General features: G+C 34.6%; 1 protein-coding gene across 2 annotated transcripts in view; it reads left to right on the top strand.

The window, feature by feature from the left end:
- Positions 1 to 15,880, top strand: part of LOC145683964 (urea transporter 1-like) — a 128,636-nt gene that overhangs the window by 92,065 nt on the left and 20,691 nt on the right. For both annotated transcript variants that reach the window (XM_081755690.1, XM_081755691.1), the window contains 4 exons: positions 2,928 to 3,053; positions 4,458 to 4,577; positions 7,582 to 7,736; positions 15,389 to 15,602. In XM_081755690.1, the coding sequence (XP_081611816.1) occupies positions 2,928 to 3,053; positions 4,458 to 4,577; positions 7,582 to 7,736; positions 15,389 to 15,602 (615 nt within the window). The remainder of the gene's footprint in view (positions 1 to 2,927; positions 3,054 to 4,457; positions 4,578 to 7,581; positions 7,737 to 15,388; positions 15,603 to 15,880) is intronic.

Raw genomic sequence — 15,880 nt, 5'->3', positions numbered from 1 at the left:
AGACTATCATTTTCCACTGTGTCTTTCAGCGGAAGCTATGCAATTCGGTTATGAGAATGAAGGCCTAACAGTTCATTATTGTATTATTAATACATACCTGACGCATAAAGAGGTAAACGTGGTATTATGAGCCCTTCATGTACTATGACCCTCTTCAATATATTTTACTTCAGACAACGCTGTCAACATGGCGATGACGACTTCAACTGTTAGTTTAGTAATGCCTTTTGCCACCAGAGTGTTCTTTTTCAGTTGAAGATTGTAATTTCCGAGTGAACGCGTTATTTTTATTGTCTTAAACTGAAAAACTTCGAAAGGTTACTATTTTGTTTTTAAATACAGTGTTTAATTAATTAAATTAATGTTAGTATATTATTACAATGGATAAAGCATGTTCAAAAGGATCTTTTCGTGGTGCCCTATGCAACTTTGCAAGTTATAAATATTGATTATGAGTGTTTGAATTCCAATGGTGAGGGTTGTAATATGAACCTCCAGAAATTCTTTGCATATAAGCAACGGCGCCGATCCTACGGGGCGCCCCCGTCCAAAGCTGATGTCAGCCTCCCTATTGGATTTATGAATATACAATATTTGGCATAGTTTGAATGCAATTTGTTTTAAAATCCTCATATATATAGGCCTACCTTCTGCATCTGAATGGCCTCCCCCAAATTTACAGAGAAATCGGTGCTCTTGCATATAAGCCCAAAAATCTTAGCCCCGGCTGCTGAAGAAAAATGAAAGAGGTCAGGCTTAGCTGAAGGGAAAAGAAATTGAAAATAATAAAAACGTTAAGAATATATATATATATATATATATGTATAAATGAAAGTGACTATGTCTGAAGTTTTCAACACAGATGAGATTCGGGCTTGGGATGGTTTTTTGAGCTGAGCGAAGCGAAGCTCTTGTACTCGGGTTAGCCGTTTGGTTGTCCGCGAACCCCTCCTAGACCGTTTGGCCGATCTCAACCAAACTTAGCACGCTGATAGAGTATGTCGTGCTGAGTGACAACATAGGTCGAAATCAAAAATCCGATGTACCATCAAGGAATAATCACCGAAAAACGCTTCCTCCTAGACCGTTTGGCCGATCTCAACCAAACTTAGCACGCTGATAGAGTATGTCGTGCTGAGTGACAACATAGGTCGAAATCAAAAATCCGATGTACCATCGAGGAATAATCACCGAAAAACGCTTCCTCCTAGACCGTTTGGCCGATCTCAACCAAACTTAGCACGCTGATAGAGTATGTCGTGCTGAGTGAGAACATAGGTCGAAATCAAAAATCCGATGTACCATCGAGGAATAATCACCGAAAAACGCTTCCTGATTACGTAGTTTAAGCTCGCTCAGCTCATTTCATTGCAATCGGGTATATACATTGCATTCCTAGTATAATTTCACTTTGACTGTGGAACTTAGGGGAGGGGAGATATATATATATATAAATGATCGAAAATGACCGATATTAGTGCCGAGTTCATAGTTTTCGGAGTCGCTGAGACGAACTAGTTTAGGTGCCGTTTAAATCCAAACTCAGCCCTCATCCTAAGGGGGATAGTGACATGTAAAAAGTAATTTAATGACCTTTATTAGTGTCAAATTCATAGTTTTTGCGGTCCCTAATTTGGTTGGTAACAGTTTTGGTGTTCTTTATGACCAAAATGAAAATATTCTACCCGTGCAAAGAGCAGGCATTCTGCTAGTTCAAACTAAAAGAAAATAACAGACAGTAAGCAGGAAGTGTCTTGAAGATTCAGATAAGGAATCATATGAATCTGATGTCGGTTCTGAAAATATGTCTGAGAAGCACCAATCGAGTGAAAATCCCTTAATGAAGCAATTTGTTCTGAGAGATAATGCACGGCAGATAACCGAGAAAAGCCATGAATACACTGAGTTATCTGCGAAATGTGGGCACACAACGATTGTAATGATATTTGTATTTGTGTCTTTCACAAATAGACATTACATAGGAAATATGATAAAACTTTTTAAATGGTTTCTTAGGGATCCTTTCAATTTATTTTTAATTGCGCTCTGTGGTGGATTTTTAATGACTTTCTGAATGGGTTTGTAATGAGTGAATGATTTCGATCGTTTTTCATCTCATAATATCTTCCTTTTAAGGTTTTGGAAGAAATAAATTTTTTTTATGAATAAATTTGTCATATATCATTCTAAACCAGTTATTTTATTTATTTATTTTTCTAAACAAAATGAGGGTTTAAAATACCATCTTCATATCTAATAATAATATCTACAAAATACTTTATTTTGCAACAATATGATTTTTAAGGATGAATAAGTAAGCAGCAACTTCGTCAATTGAACGTGTTTGAGACTCTAAAATACATTCTTCATCAAGGTAATCTAACTTTTACACGTAAGATATGAATAACCAAAGTTAAGATTAACTTAGTAGATAAAGTTCCTTTACAGTCTATTAGAATTATGGATATTATGATAAAAAGGCCTTGTGTCCATCTTATTCACAAACTAATTGCAACTTTCTTACAAGGCTGTCTATAATCTTTATTATAAATTAACTAGATATGTTACAGTTTCAGAAGTATATCACTTCCTTCTTCAGACTACTACTACAACTGAAATCATCTCAGTTGGAGTAGTAGTCTGAAGAAGGAAGTGATATACTTCTGAAACTGTAACATATCTAGTTAATTTATAATAAAGATTATAGACAGCCTTGTAAGAAAGTTGTAATTAGTTTGTGATTAGAATTATGTATATTCTAAATATAATTCGATTAAGAAAGCCAATCATTAATTAAAATTTGAATTTTCCAGTTAATGGTACTACATTATATATTCCAGTTAATTCCATATTTTCCAGTTAATGGCTACAGATTTGATTGAGATACCATTTATGATTACTTTAGATATTACTTTTGTTCATTGCAGATTCCAAAATGGATGAACTACATTGGAAGTCATCAAGCAATCAATGATTATTTAGACACAAAGAAAACATTGTCGCCATGGATTTTACCGAAGTACCTCAACACTCTCTGTAGAGGCTTTGGTTCGGTAAGTTATTGATGGTCTAATCCATTTCTTTCTTTTAAAAGTCTAGAAATGAGGCGAGCTTTTCTTGAAAGATTTCCTAGAAAATTGAGCTTACGATTTCCTTTCACATTTCATAAATAAATATTTCATTAAGAACCCTATAATGTAAAATAATTCTATTTCTTATTAGTAAAGATATGTTTTTCTTGGACGACTTTATTAAAAACTACTGCAAAGATTTTTCATATTACATAAATGAATATTTGATTAACAATTGTGCGATGTGTTATAATCCAAGTCTTTGGTAAAAAATAAGAAGAGTAGTGTACAAATACGAATAAGTTTCATTTGGTCCCTATCCTTTTTCTTAAATTACTATTATTGTCACCCTTTTCTAGAAAATTTTAGTTATCAAATTTTGCACTGTAAGCTACTTTTATTTTTGGGTATCGGATCAAAATACGAGAAAGTAATTGCATAAAAGAAAACCTAAGTTTAATATTATTCTCGATACATCGATGACGCTTCAGGGTCTGACGTACTAGATCCAAAAAAACCAACTTTTTTGACATGTAGGATTCATTAAACTTGTAATTCAGTTGAAATATCGATTTCGATTTCAGGACTTCAAGACTTCTTATTTTCACTTGAGTGGTGGGTATTTTGCCAAAATTTTGTTCAACCCAATTTTTATTGTTCAACCTTCATTATCTACTCTGTGATTACTCAATTCCTTATTTGTTGGCTGTGATAATGAATAAGGCTGAGACCGGCTCAATATCGAAAGAAAGTGCCTCTTTTTACAGTTAATTTGTGAGGTTTACTAGGCGGGCTGACAAATACTACACCCACCTATAAAAGAATGTCCACAGGCATACAAACTTCTACATAATCTTTCTGCAGTGTACATAGGTGTCCAATTGCATCCCCAGCTTTATTATGCCCTCACTGTAGAAGACTTGATCCTAGTCGTCACACAATTTCGCAATAGCATCAATGACTGCGTCATCTGACGGAAAGTGTGTTACATGCAAATGCTTTAGCTTGAGAAAGATATATAAGTCAGAGGGCGCGAAGTCTAGTGAGTATGACAGATGAGTCTAGTGAGGCAACACCTCGAAATGCGGGTCCTCCGAAGACTGAAGAGTCGTATGGCTTATGTCGGCGTCGCCGTGCTACTTCACTTACTCCTGTAGTATCTGGAAAGAAAAAAGTATTTACAAGTCATATTTAATGGAAAGTACAGTAGAGATACAAAGAATATACACACGTTTATTATAATTTAGACGTGTTATTCTTTCGTAGGTAGACTCGCTATATGTCAGCTCACCCTCGTGCATGACATGTTTTCTTTTCTTTTCTTTTCTTTTTTTTTTTGTGATAGTTATATTCTGATAAATTTATTGTTTCATCTTTTCTTCACAGATTTTATTCTCAAATAATCCAATTAGTGGCGCCCTTGTGATCACAGCTTTAGCTGTTTCAAGACCGGCGGCAGCGGGAGCGGCAGTATTAACAGCTACCATAAGTATTATCGTGGCCATCGTACGTATTCCTTCTGTTTGGTTAAAATAAGCACGTAATTGAAGACTTGAAATAAATTATATTGATTGTATAGAGACACTTTTGGGATTAGTACTAAAAAATCATTTTGCGTATCTTTAAAACGTACTGCACTAAATTCAACATACAAAAATATTTCTTGAATTTTCAACCAAATACATGATTGGCATATTTTACGCAGAAAGACAAGTAAACGACTATACTATACTCAAATCAGGAGGAAGAATTTTTAATAATATTTAGCTAAAAGAAGTAATAGATTTATGCACCAAATATTAAGAGTCATGAAAATGAAGAATTAATGTTCACAAGATGTCAGCTTATAAAGATCGTCATAATACAATGCTTAAACATGGCAATTATATCTAAGTAGCTTACTAATGTTTTCTTATTTTAATTATATTCCGTTCAACTGTTTTTTTTGTTAGTTTTTCTTGTTAGTTTTTCTTAGTACCAACTATACCAGAAGATGCCAAGGGTATACTTTAATGAAAATTCGAAAGTAAGCTTTATGATAAGTTTAAGAATATTCAGGTATTACTATGCAGGGTGAAAGGTAACTCCACTGATAAATTTTGGGAGGTGATTCCTTATATGAAGTGAAAGAAAAAAAGCTATAATAAACATGAATAAAAAAAACGTTTCTGTACAGTTATAAACTGACGGAAATTCCTAAATATCGTTTGAAAGGCCTCTGTCTTGAAAACTATGAGATCTGTCAAGGAATGACACAGGAACTAGTATGCATTCGATCTAAATATCCATATTTTACCATCCTTCGGTATCGGCGATATAAATTGTATAAAGGAAGTTAGGGTATGGAATACTCCTTTAAGCACTAATGCTGCATTCGTTTCTCCGGTACCACAGGATTCTAAAACATGGATATTTAAGTGCATTCTAGTTCCTATGTAATTCCTTGAATAGCTTACAATACGTCTTATAGTTTTTAAGCCAGGGTGTTTTGAAACGTGATTTTTCGAATTTTCGACGAATTATAACTAAAAAGAGGCATTTTTGACTCATGTGGCTCACGTTTATTAGAACTTTTTTCTTTCAATTCGTACAACGAACCACCTCGTGAAGTTTCTTGATGAAGTTACCTTCACTCTGTATTTAGAAAGTTTCATAAACTGAGTTAAATTACGAATAAACAGAGGTATTCGCTTTCCTCCCCACCAAATTCTTGTATATCGTTCAAAAATTATATTAAACGTTATTAAATTTTCGCTGACAATCGTCAAGATTTTGAAGATTCAGGTAATGAACAGTATTTTGGTATGAAAGCTTCTTCACCAATCTGCTCGAGTCCACAGGTTTCTGTCAAATTTCATGCACATGACAAAACCCTTACATAGACATGAGACAAATTGGAACACACTTACTAGGCTGAAAGAACATATTCAGGATGCCAAATACAACGATTTCTTAACATTAGACCTTTCAAGGATGAGGCATAAGGATCATATCTTGCGTCTGATCATCTGCTATTGTCACGTTACGATATTTTCTTTATTTTTCCTTAAGTTGATGGCGTACTCATAGCTCTTTTATCAATGAATTTTTTAAAATCTTATTTATGTCTAGTGATTAATATAATAATATGCAGTACATTTGAGTTTTTAGTTTCTGTAGCTTTATCTTTTTAACATTGTTTCAGTGTTTGTTAATGTTTTGCCTCTTAAGTTCGTTCATTTTATTGAACTTCGTGATTTTTCATCTAAATGCTTCGTGTTTGTTTATCCATATAGAAACTTATATTCGTTAACAAAATAATTTTCAATTGCATCATAAACCTTTATCATAAAAATCTGTATAAGTTTATAAAATGTATTTACTAATGTTCTTAAATATTTATTACATATTAACTAACACACAGACTAGAATATACAGACAGCAAACTCAGCGAAAAGCTGGAAACTTGGCGACAGTAGCGCCTCTAACACGCGACGATGGAACTAACCAGTCAATTTGACGTCACCTACGTGGAAATTTCGAAAGTAACTGTTACTCTTTCGCCCCTTTAGTTGCATTTGGGGAACAGCTTTTTATGTCGACGTACTTCGTGGAACTTAGATATTTTCAAAGTGAACTCTTTAAAAGAAAGAAAGATCTGTTAATATAAAAAAGCTGGAAAGGAACGTCCAGTCCAGAGACAGTACAAGAAAAAGTGAACATAAGCTTATCTGATCTTTCTGCAGTACATCTAACACTGAGATGCGAAGAAGACGAAAACAATCCGCAGGTTACTATGACAACCCATGACGTCACGTTTCAAGACCGATGGCAGCGCCATACACACAGGACAACACCGATTCCGCCTACCGAGAGCGTTGATTGGTTCTTTCACTGTGCAGACGATCCAAACTGATTTCAATAGTGCATATAGGAAGTTGCTCGTCTGTATGTATTCTAGTCTGTGTTAACTAATAGTAATACTATTTATTAAATTCCATTAATATTTGTTAATTTCATTGTATGTTTTGCTCTAATACATTTCAGCGTAGGATTTATTTTTAAGAAATTTCATTCACTGTTTCTAATTTTTAAAATCCTGACCATTCTTTTTGTCTATTTTCCTTCTACTTATACAATTTTCTTCATTAAAAAGTATATATGTTTTTATTTATCTTTAAATAGAATTCTCCAAACATATCAATAAAATTCTACAAGCAATAGAGATTTTTTAATTTCTCCGGAACAAGATCTACAAAGAAAGTAATTTTCTTTCTATTTATTTAGAGAGAAAATATTCAATATTTTTTTTTTTTTTTAAATTTTTAATATTTATGTCACTTAAATAATAATTCTTTACAAATGCAAATTCCTCTAAGAAGTTTTGCATATACATTCCTGCTAGTATTTGAAATATTGTTTTCGACTTCCAGTATTTAAGAAGGTAAAACATAGAAGTTATAATGAGGAATTATATAGATATAAGGAATTATTTGGATTATAATTAATTTTATTGTTGTCTTATTTTTAGTTGCTGCAGCAACCTGCTTCTTTAATAAAACCTGGTCTTCTAATGTTTAATACAGCGTTGATTGGTGATGTAACAATTACATTGTTTCCAGTTCATTACAATATCCCTATGGATACTCAGATATGGATATATATGATAATAGCATCTATAATTTGGTAAGATTTGTATTTTATTCTTTTGAAATTCTATTTTAATTAGGTTAATTTTCTTGATAATTGTATTTAGCAATTGGTTCCCAAATGTAAGATGTATTGTTGTTTACAGGCTGTATATTTAACACTAGTAAAAAATATTCTTACCTTGCATCCTGGACATGAAAATCTCAATACATTGTTTTAGGGCTTCTGAGAGTCCTTTTCCTAAGTAGTTTCTTTCGCTACATTACCCACTAAATCATGATTATAGATTCTGTTCAATGAAGTGAAGGGAAAAGGAATTAACACCATTTTAGAAGAAAATACTTCTTTAACTTCAAGATGTGAAACACCTTACAGCCTTATCACGGTTTTCCATATAGAGCCTTTAGTGCACAAGAAAATCAAGTCCACTTTAAGTTAATTTGGACATATTTCATAATTAAAAATCTATATCTGAAACTCCTTTCAAATCTTTAACAATTCATGTCTAGATATTGTGAATAACTATTTTAAAGTAAAATAGTGTAAACGTTTCCCTTTAATTAAGTACTCCTTACAAACTACATGTCTATTTTACTTTCAATTTCGTTAATTACCTTGTCTCTGAACGTCTCATGTAATCCAGTTTCTATATCTTTAATCAAAGCATTCACAGAGTGTGGATTGAACTTGCTTATATTTAAAGGGTTTAGTTTACCAAAACCTTCTATATACAGTATATTCGTTTATGGAGGTGATTCGTTTATGGAATTGGAGGAATTGGATTCGTTTATGGAGATGATTTTCAAATCGAAAGTGGTAGGAATCAAACCCATTTCTTGTTTTAACGTTGATCACTATAGAGTAAAAACAGTAATAGATAACAAGAAACTTTTTCAAACAATCGATTAAACATCACAAGAGGACATATTATGTCCATGCTTAACTATCAACTAAAACCGGAAGTGATACAAATCCACAACTTCTGGTTTGGATATTAATGTACATACAGTAGAACAGAAACGATAAGAGAAAGGGAGTTGAAATCAATTTAGCGTTCTAGAATAGATACCATCTTCTCTCTTAATCCTTTATCCGAACCGGAAGTGAAAGAAATCAACCACTTCCTGGTTTTAACGTTGATCGCCGTAAAGTAAAAATGATAAAAGATATCGAGAAGCAGTTTTCTGTAATCAATAAAGCGTATCGCAAGAATATAATGAAACTTCACTCTAATTTCTCTACTAAAACCGAACATGATAGAAATCTACTGCCACTTCCAATAAAAATGTTAATTGAGAAAATATCACCTCATAGAAACCAAACTTCTTCAGCGGTGTACATATGACACTGCTGCTTGTTTTATTTTTTACAAAGAGTTTTACGGATGGACAGTACCTATAACTGTGCTTTAGTGAGTAATGTATTGGAAGAATACGAGGGACAGTCAAAATGTTCCCGGAATTTCGTTATAACTATTTATTACCTCACTATAGGCATACATTCACTTAATCGCCTTTAAAATAGGTTCCTTGAGAACAGTCAGAAAGTTCCGGGAATTTCGTTATAACTATTTATTACCACACTATAGGCATACATTCACTTATTCGCCTTTAAAATAGGTTCCTTGAGAATAGTCAGAAAGTTCCGGGAATTTCGTTGTAACTATTTATTACCACACTATAGACATACATTCACTTAATCGCCTTTAAAATAGGTTCCTTGAGAACAGTCAGGAAGTTTCGGGAATTTCGTTGTAACTATTTATTACCACACTATAGGCAAACATTCACTTAATCGCCTTTAAAATAGGTTCCTTGAGAACAGTCAGAAAGTTCCGGGAATTTCGTTGTAACTACTTATTAAGTCCTGATTTGATATGTTCCGCAGTTCAGCCGTGACATTGATTTGAATGTCTTCTACGGTAGCAAAATGGTTACCTTTGAGGCCCTTTTTGATCTTGGGGAAGATATATTGAAGCCAGCAGGACAGCTGCAACTTCGGAACATACCAAAACAGGACTTTCAGCGTTGTTTCCAGAAACGGTAGGAGCGGTGAAACAAAGTATGTGTGTGTTCTCAAGGAGCCTATTTTGAAGGTGATTAACCGAATGTGTACTCATATTGTGGGAATAAATAGTTACAACGAAATTCCCGGAACTTTCTGACTGTCCTTCGTATTCATCGAGAAGAAGGAACAATAGAAACCCTGAAACAGTTTGTTCTTATTTTCATGTCTAGGGTTCAAGGTAAAAATATTTCTTTTCTTAATACATACTGTTGTGGGTTAAGCATCATTGATGAAAATAAATTGTTCACTTATATAAGTAACACTTATGTCAGATGTTACCATATTACAGATTAGAACTAAATGAAAAAATAAAAAAAAGCTATTGCTACATTTGAAATATTAAGAGCTCAAATGACGCTGCAAACCATCAAGACATAATAACTTCATTGATTTTTGTGAGAACATATTACCATTGAAAAATTTGTTAATTTATTATATTCATGGTTAGAAAAATTAATTTTAAAAAATTAGTACATTAAAGTTTAAAATTAAAGAAAAGTAATTGGTTAAATTAAGAGAAAGTAATAAAAAAGTAAAAGTTAAAATTGAAATAAAGTTGAAAATTAATCGATTACAATTTAAAATAAATATGTCAATTTTCATTATTATGCAATGAAAATTGTTTTGAATTGTAAACGTTAATGAATAAAATTAAAACCATGAGAAAATTAATTGATTATTGTTGATAGTTACTATTTTCAAACAACATTATTAGTTAATACAAATAAAATTAAAAAGTTACCAAATTGTGAAAAGTAATAAAACATATTTTTTATTGTTATATATATATATATGTTAGTTGTACGGGAAAAAAATTAGAATATATTTATGTGCACAAAAGAGTTCTTGAAGGTTACCCATTTCATACGGTTTTCGAGAAATAATAACAATTTTTTTTTTTAAATCGTTACAATTGTTCTAAACGATTATCATTTAAAAGTTAATTCATGGAAAATTTAATTGATGAAATTTAAAAAAATAACTAATATTTTAACTCATTAAATATAACCGTTAATTTTTTAACGGATTAATTATAAGCCGTATTATATTTCATTAAGATAGTAACAAATATTACGAACTGAAACATATATCGTTTATGTGATGAAGAGTGTCAGTACCATAACTTAGAAAATATATATTTCAACATCCTCCTATATGTGGAATACATATGTCACGAAGCTATGTATCTTCCTTTTATTCTATTACTTATTGATGGTTCTGCAGTGTGATGTGAGGTCAGAATATCACTGTCATTAGTAGGCCGAAGTTCGTAACTTCCTAATTCAAATACCTTGTCCAGTTCACACATAATACTGGAATCACGCTGAAAATTACTAAAATTGAAAAAAAAAAATACACATTTTAAGTTGAAATAAAATCGTCCTAATAGTTTTAAATCGGCAAATTGCTTGCACGCTAACTACATCCATTGGCATTAGATATTCAGGTAGCACATGTAGTGACACCCATTAACTTGACTGAATACTATCAGGAATTAGCGTTACACACAGACTAAGATATTTTTTTATTAAAATAGATATAAGTCCATTATGCTCCGTGGTATTGAAGAGATTTGTAGAAAATTTTCACGGTACTTTCAAATATATTTCTTATAATGTTTCGAATAAATATTCTACTTTTTTCTGTTTTTCTTCTTTCCTACCCGAACTAATATAATATACGTAAACAATTGTTAATAAAAGACAAATGTATTTCCGACTTTTTTTTTTCTTTTTGCAAGTAGTTGTACTGATTATTCTCTGTGAATATGTTCTTGTAAAATTTTCAAATATGTTCTGAGATAGAAGAATTCGAATCTTGCTTATACAGGGTTTGTCCGGGAAGTAATAGGACTGATTTTATTCCGCCATGACTATACTTCGGAGCGTGCGCGCACCGACTAGATCCGGTAGAGGGCGTTCCTAGCTAACGAACGAGCGGCTGGTCAGTTGTTTCCGAGCACACGGAGAGTCAGGACAGGCTTTTTCGCGCGACGTGTTTCTGTGACTGGTGCAAGCCGAAAATGCAGCGTTCGTTAGAGCAGAGGTACGCGATTAAATTCTGTGTTAAACTCGGTAAATCTGCGACAGAGACGTTTGATATGATCAAGCAGGCTTACCCAGATGATGCTTTAGCAAGAAGTGGTGTGCTTCGGTGGCACAAGGCCTTTTCGGAGGGCCGGGAAGAGGTCCCCGATGAAGACCGTGCTGGAAGACCTTCGACTTCGACAAACACAAACAATGTGACTCGTGTGCGCGAAGTTTTGAACTCAGTCCGTCGACTAAGTATTCGTTTAATTGCCCAAATGTTAAATTTACCAAAAACCGTGGTTCAAGAAATTGTGACGGAGCATTTGAACATGCGCAAGGTGTGCGCGAAGATTGTCCCAAAAGTGCTCACTGACGACCAGAAATTGCGGCGAGTTGAATTGTGCCAAGAAAATTTGAACATGTGTGAAAGTGACCCCCAATTTTTGAATAACGTAATCACAGGTGACGAATCAGGGATCTTTGAGTATGATCCCGAGACAAAGAGGCAATCTTCCGAGTGGCACACGCCGGTGTCTCCTCGCCCAAAAAGGGAAGAATGAGCAAATCCAAAGTGAAAACGATGCTCATTGTCTTTTTTGACATCAAAGGCATCGTCCACCATGAATTTGTTCCTCCTGGACAAACTGTCAACGCCAAGTTTTACGTGGAAGTGCTCAAGACACTCAAACGAAGGGTCAATCGTGTCCGACCAGACATCGGAGCCGGCTGGAAGCTGCACCGCGACAACGCCCCGGCTCACACCGCCTTTCTTGTGAACAGCTACCTGACCAAGGCCGGCATCCCAACGCTTCCGCAGCCGCCCTAAAGCCCAGATGTGGCCCCCCGGACTTCTTTTTGTTTCCTCGCCTGAAACGCCCGATGAAAGGCAAGTATTTTGAGACGACAGAGGGGATCCAAGCAGCTTGCACCGCGGCTCTTAAGGCTATTCCGGAGAATGACTTCCGTGACGCCTTCAATGCTTGGAAATCGCGGTGGCAGCGCTGCATCGACGCAGAAGGAGCCTATTTTGAAAATTTTTAAAGAATTGTAACGATTGGCTCAATAATTTTTTTTTAAAATCGACTTAGTCCTATTACTTTCCGGACAAACCCTGTACACTTTATTATGAAAGGATGCATGCTACAACTGCAATGTTAAGTTTTGTCACCAAGAGTACTTACAAAAATCCAAACTGATAAACACTATCGAAATGATAGCAAAATGACCATAAATTTATGTACTTTGAGGAAAATTCCTTTCCAGTATCAATTTGAAAAAAAAAAAAAAAGCTAACTTGCTTAATAATAATAATAATAATAATAACTGACTGATGTACTTGTAGGGCTACAACTACTTTAAAACATTTATCACTCAGGAAAATTTTATAATTTTCACTTAAATTAATTTTAAGGAAATTAAGCATTAAAATTTTCAATGTATAGTTCAACTTATATTCCAATTTAAGTAAAAAAAAAAAAATGCACTTCAAATGTATGCTTTAAATATTTCAATATTTTCAATATTTCTTTAAATAATTTTCCTTTCGAGGTTATGTCTAAATTTATAATCTCGTATTGCACTTCGCACTCATTTGTCTAAAGTAAATAAAATAGAAAAAGTGAGAAATAGACTGAATATATTTATGTATTTATTTCTTTATTTATAACAAACATTCAATAGAGTTGCTCGAAAGTTCGAAGTTCTACAAATATTTCTTACAAGTTGTAAAATAATACGTATCATAAACATAGGATAATATTAAAACTTGTTTGTTAATACTAGTGCTGTTATCTAAAAACTATCATAATTTTGTGATACGAACAATTGCAAAAATATTTATTTATTCACATGAGTTTCACTATAATATTTCAGAACTAGAGTACTTCTATGAAATATGTTCTAGAGACTTTTTGTTTTCAATTCTTTGTCTCTTCTTTTTGAAACAATGTACTTAGAGCATTGAATTTTCCTGAGCAAATTCTATTTTTAATAGAATCTTTGCAGCAGTTTCTTTTCCAACTCACACAACAATCAGACTTATTGACTACAAACTATCAAAAAGCTTGTATTAAAAGGGTAAATAATTGATAATAATTAAGTGAATAGAAGAATGAAGAACAAAATGAACCACTTAGCTTTAACTGCCTTAAACAGCAATTGAAAATCCGATAGGATAAATAAATAGAAAATATACAGATGGTGATCAGAAAAATGGAAACACCTGAACGAAATTGCAACTTACCAGATTAATATGGTGTCGGGCCACCTTTCGCCTTCAGAACAGCCTTGATGCGACGTGGGATGGAGGCATAGAGGTCGTGAATGGTAGCAAGTGGAATTTTACACCATTCCTCGTGCAGAGCATCGGCCAGTTCTGTGAGAGAGGATGGAGGTGGAAATCGTCCCCGGAGTCGTGTTTGCAAGACGGACAACAGATGTTCAATTATGTTGAGATCTGGGGATTGGGCGGGCTAGGGGAGGTGTTGAACTTCATCCCGATGTTCTTCAAACCACGCTGCAACAACGCCAGCTGTGTGAATGGGTGCATTATCATCCTGGAAGATGGCGACATTGTCCGGGAACAACATCCGGACCAAAGGATGCAAGTGGTCTCCTAAAATTGCGACATAATCGTTGGCAGTGATTCGTCCGCTAAGTGTGATCACAGGACCCAATGAAAACCATGATATGACAGCCTACAGCATCACCGAGCCGCCGCCATGTTTCACAGTTGGGCGGAGACACTGCAGATCATAAGCTTCTTTGGGCGTTCTCCACACATAAACACGGCCCGTGGTTGGGAATAGGAAGAAGGATGACTCATCCGACTATATCACACGTTTCCAGTCCTCAACGGTCCAAATTGCATGGTCGCGGCACCATTTGCGGCGTGCGAAAGCGTTATGGTCCCTGATGAGCGGTTTGGCCCGTGCAACACGACCCCGTAAGTTCATGTCATGTAATTCGCGGCGGAAGTGTGATTGTCGAAACAGGGTGGGGGAGGTGCTGATTGAGTTCCTCCGTCACTTGCTCCGCAGTGGCACGACGGTTCTGGGTGACAATGCGCTTTAATACCCGACGTGACCTGTCACTCATGATTTTCTACCGCCCACTGTTCCGCTTCCCCGATGTGGTTTTCCCGTGTGTTGTGTAGGCCGTCATCACCTTCGACACTGTCTCACGCGACACACCTAACACAGTAGCCACTGCCGTCACACTCACTCCACATAACCTCGCACCAACAATTTGCCCTCTTTGAAAATCTGAGAGGTCTCCCATTTTACACTACCTCCGTTTGCTGCAGCCACCGGACACTGCTATTCCACTGCGCCTGACGTAGTATGGAGACCGACCTAACACACCACCTCCGGCGCTGCGGGCGCCACGACGCCACTGCCAACCCATACATCTGACGTGTTGCCAACTACAGGTGTTTCAATTTTTCTGATCACCATCTGTATTTACATATTTTACTATCTGTCATATAGTACCATAGTGCAAAGCTTTGTTGTCATATTAACTAATATCATTATTTTTAAATAATCTTTTTAAGAAATAATTATAAAATCATTTCTCTCATTTTTTTTCTAGTGTGTACCTGACCGTTGCTTTCGCAAATCTGTTGGACAGAGTAAAGATTCCGTTTCTTGTCATTCCGTTCAACGTCGTTCAATTGTTATTCTTTATTTGCGTCGTTCCTTTTAAGACTGTGCCCATGACTAATGCTACCACTTCCATGCATGACACTGGAAATATGACTACTGCCATCCCTGACGAGGTTCAGGGAGGAATCGAATGGCAAAGGGTAAGTAAGTGAAAATATAGTTCACTTAAGTTTTATGCTAAACTCTATCTCAGCTTTAGATTATACTCAAACAGAAGTATGTAAATATGTCAGCAATATAGCTAGTAGAAAATGCTGCTCTTTTCTGTTAAAAACATTAAAAAAAAACATAGTTATACATGTGAATATAATATATAATTTCTTTAAAATGTGGTTGTTGATTCTATTTACAAAAGAAGTGGAAGATTGACAGCACAAATCACGTTGTGTAGTTATTTATAAAAGTAAATTTACGTATA

This window comes from Thermobia domestica, chromosome 4, assembly GCF_964235325.1.
Source record: "Thermobia domestica chromosome 4, izTheDome1.hap1.1, whole genome shotgun sequence".
NCBI classification, from domain to species: Eukaryota; Metazoa; Arthropoda; class Insecta; order Zygentoma; family Lepismatidae; genus Thermobia; species Thermobia domestica.
The sequence above is the reverse complement of the archived record's forward strand: the minus strand, read 5'-3'. Positions and strand labels throughout refer to the sequence as shown.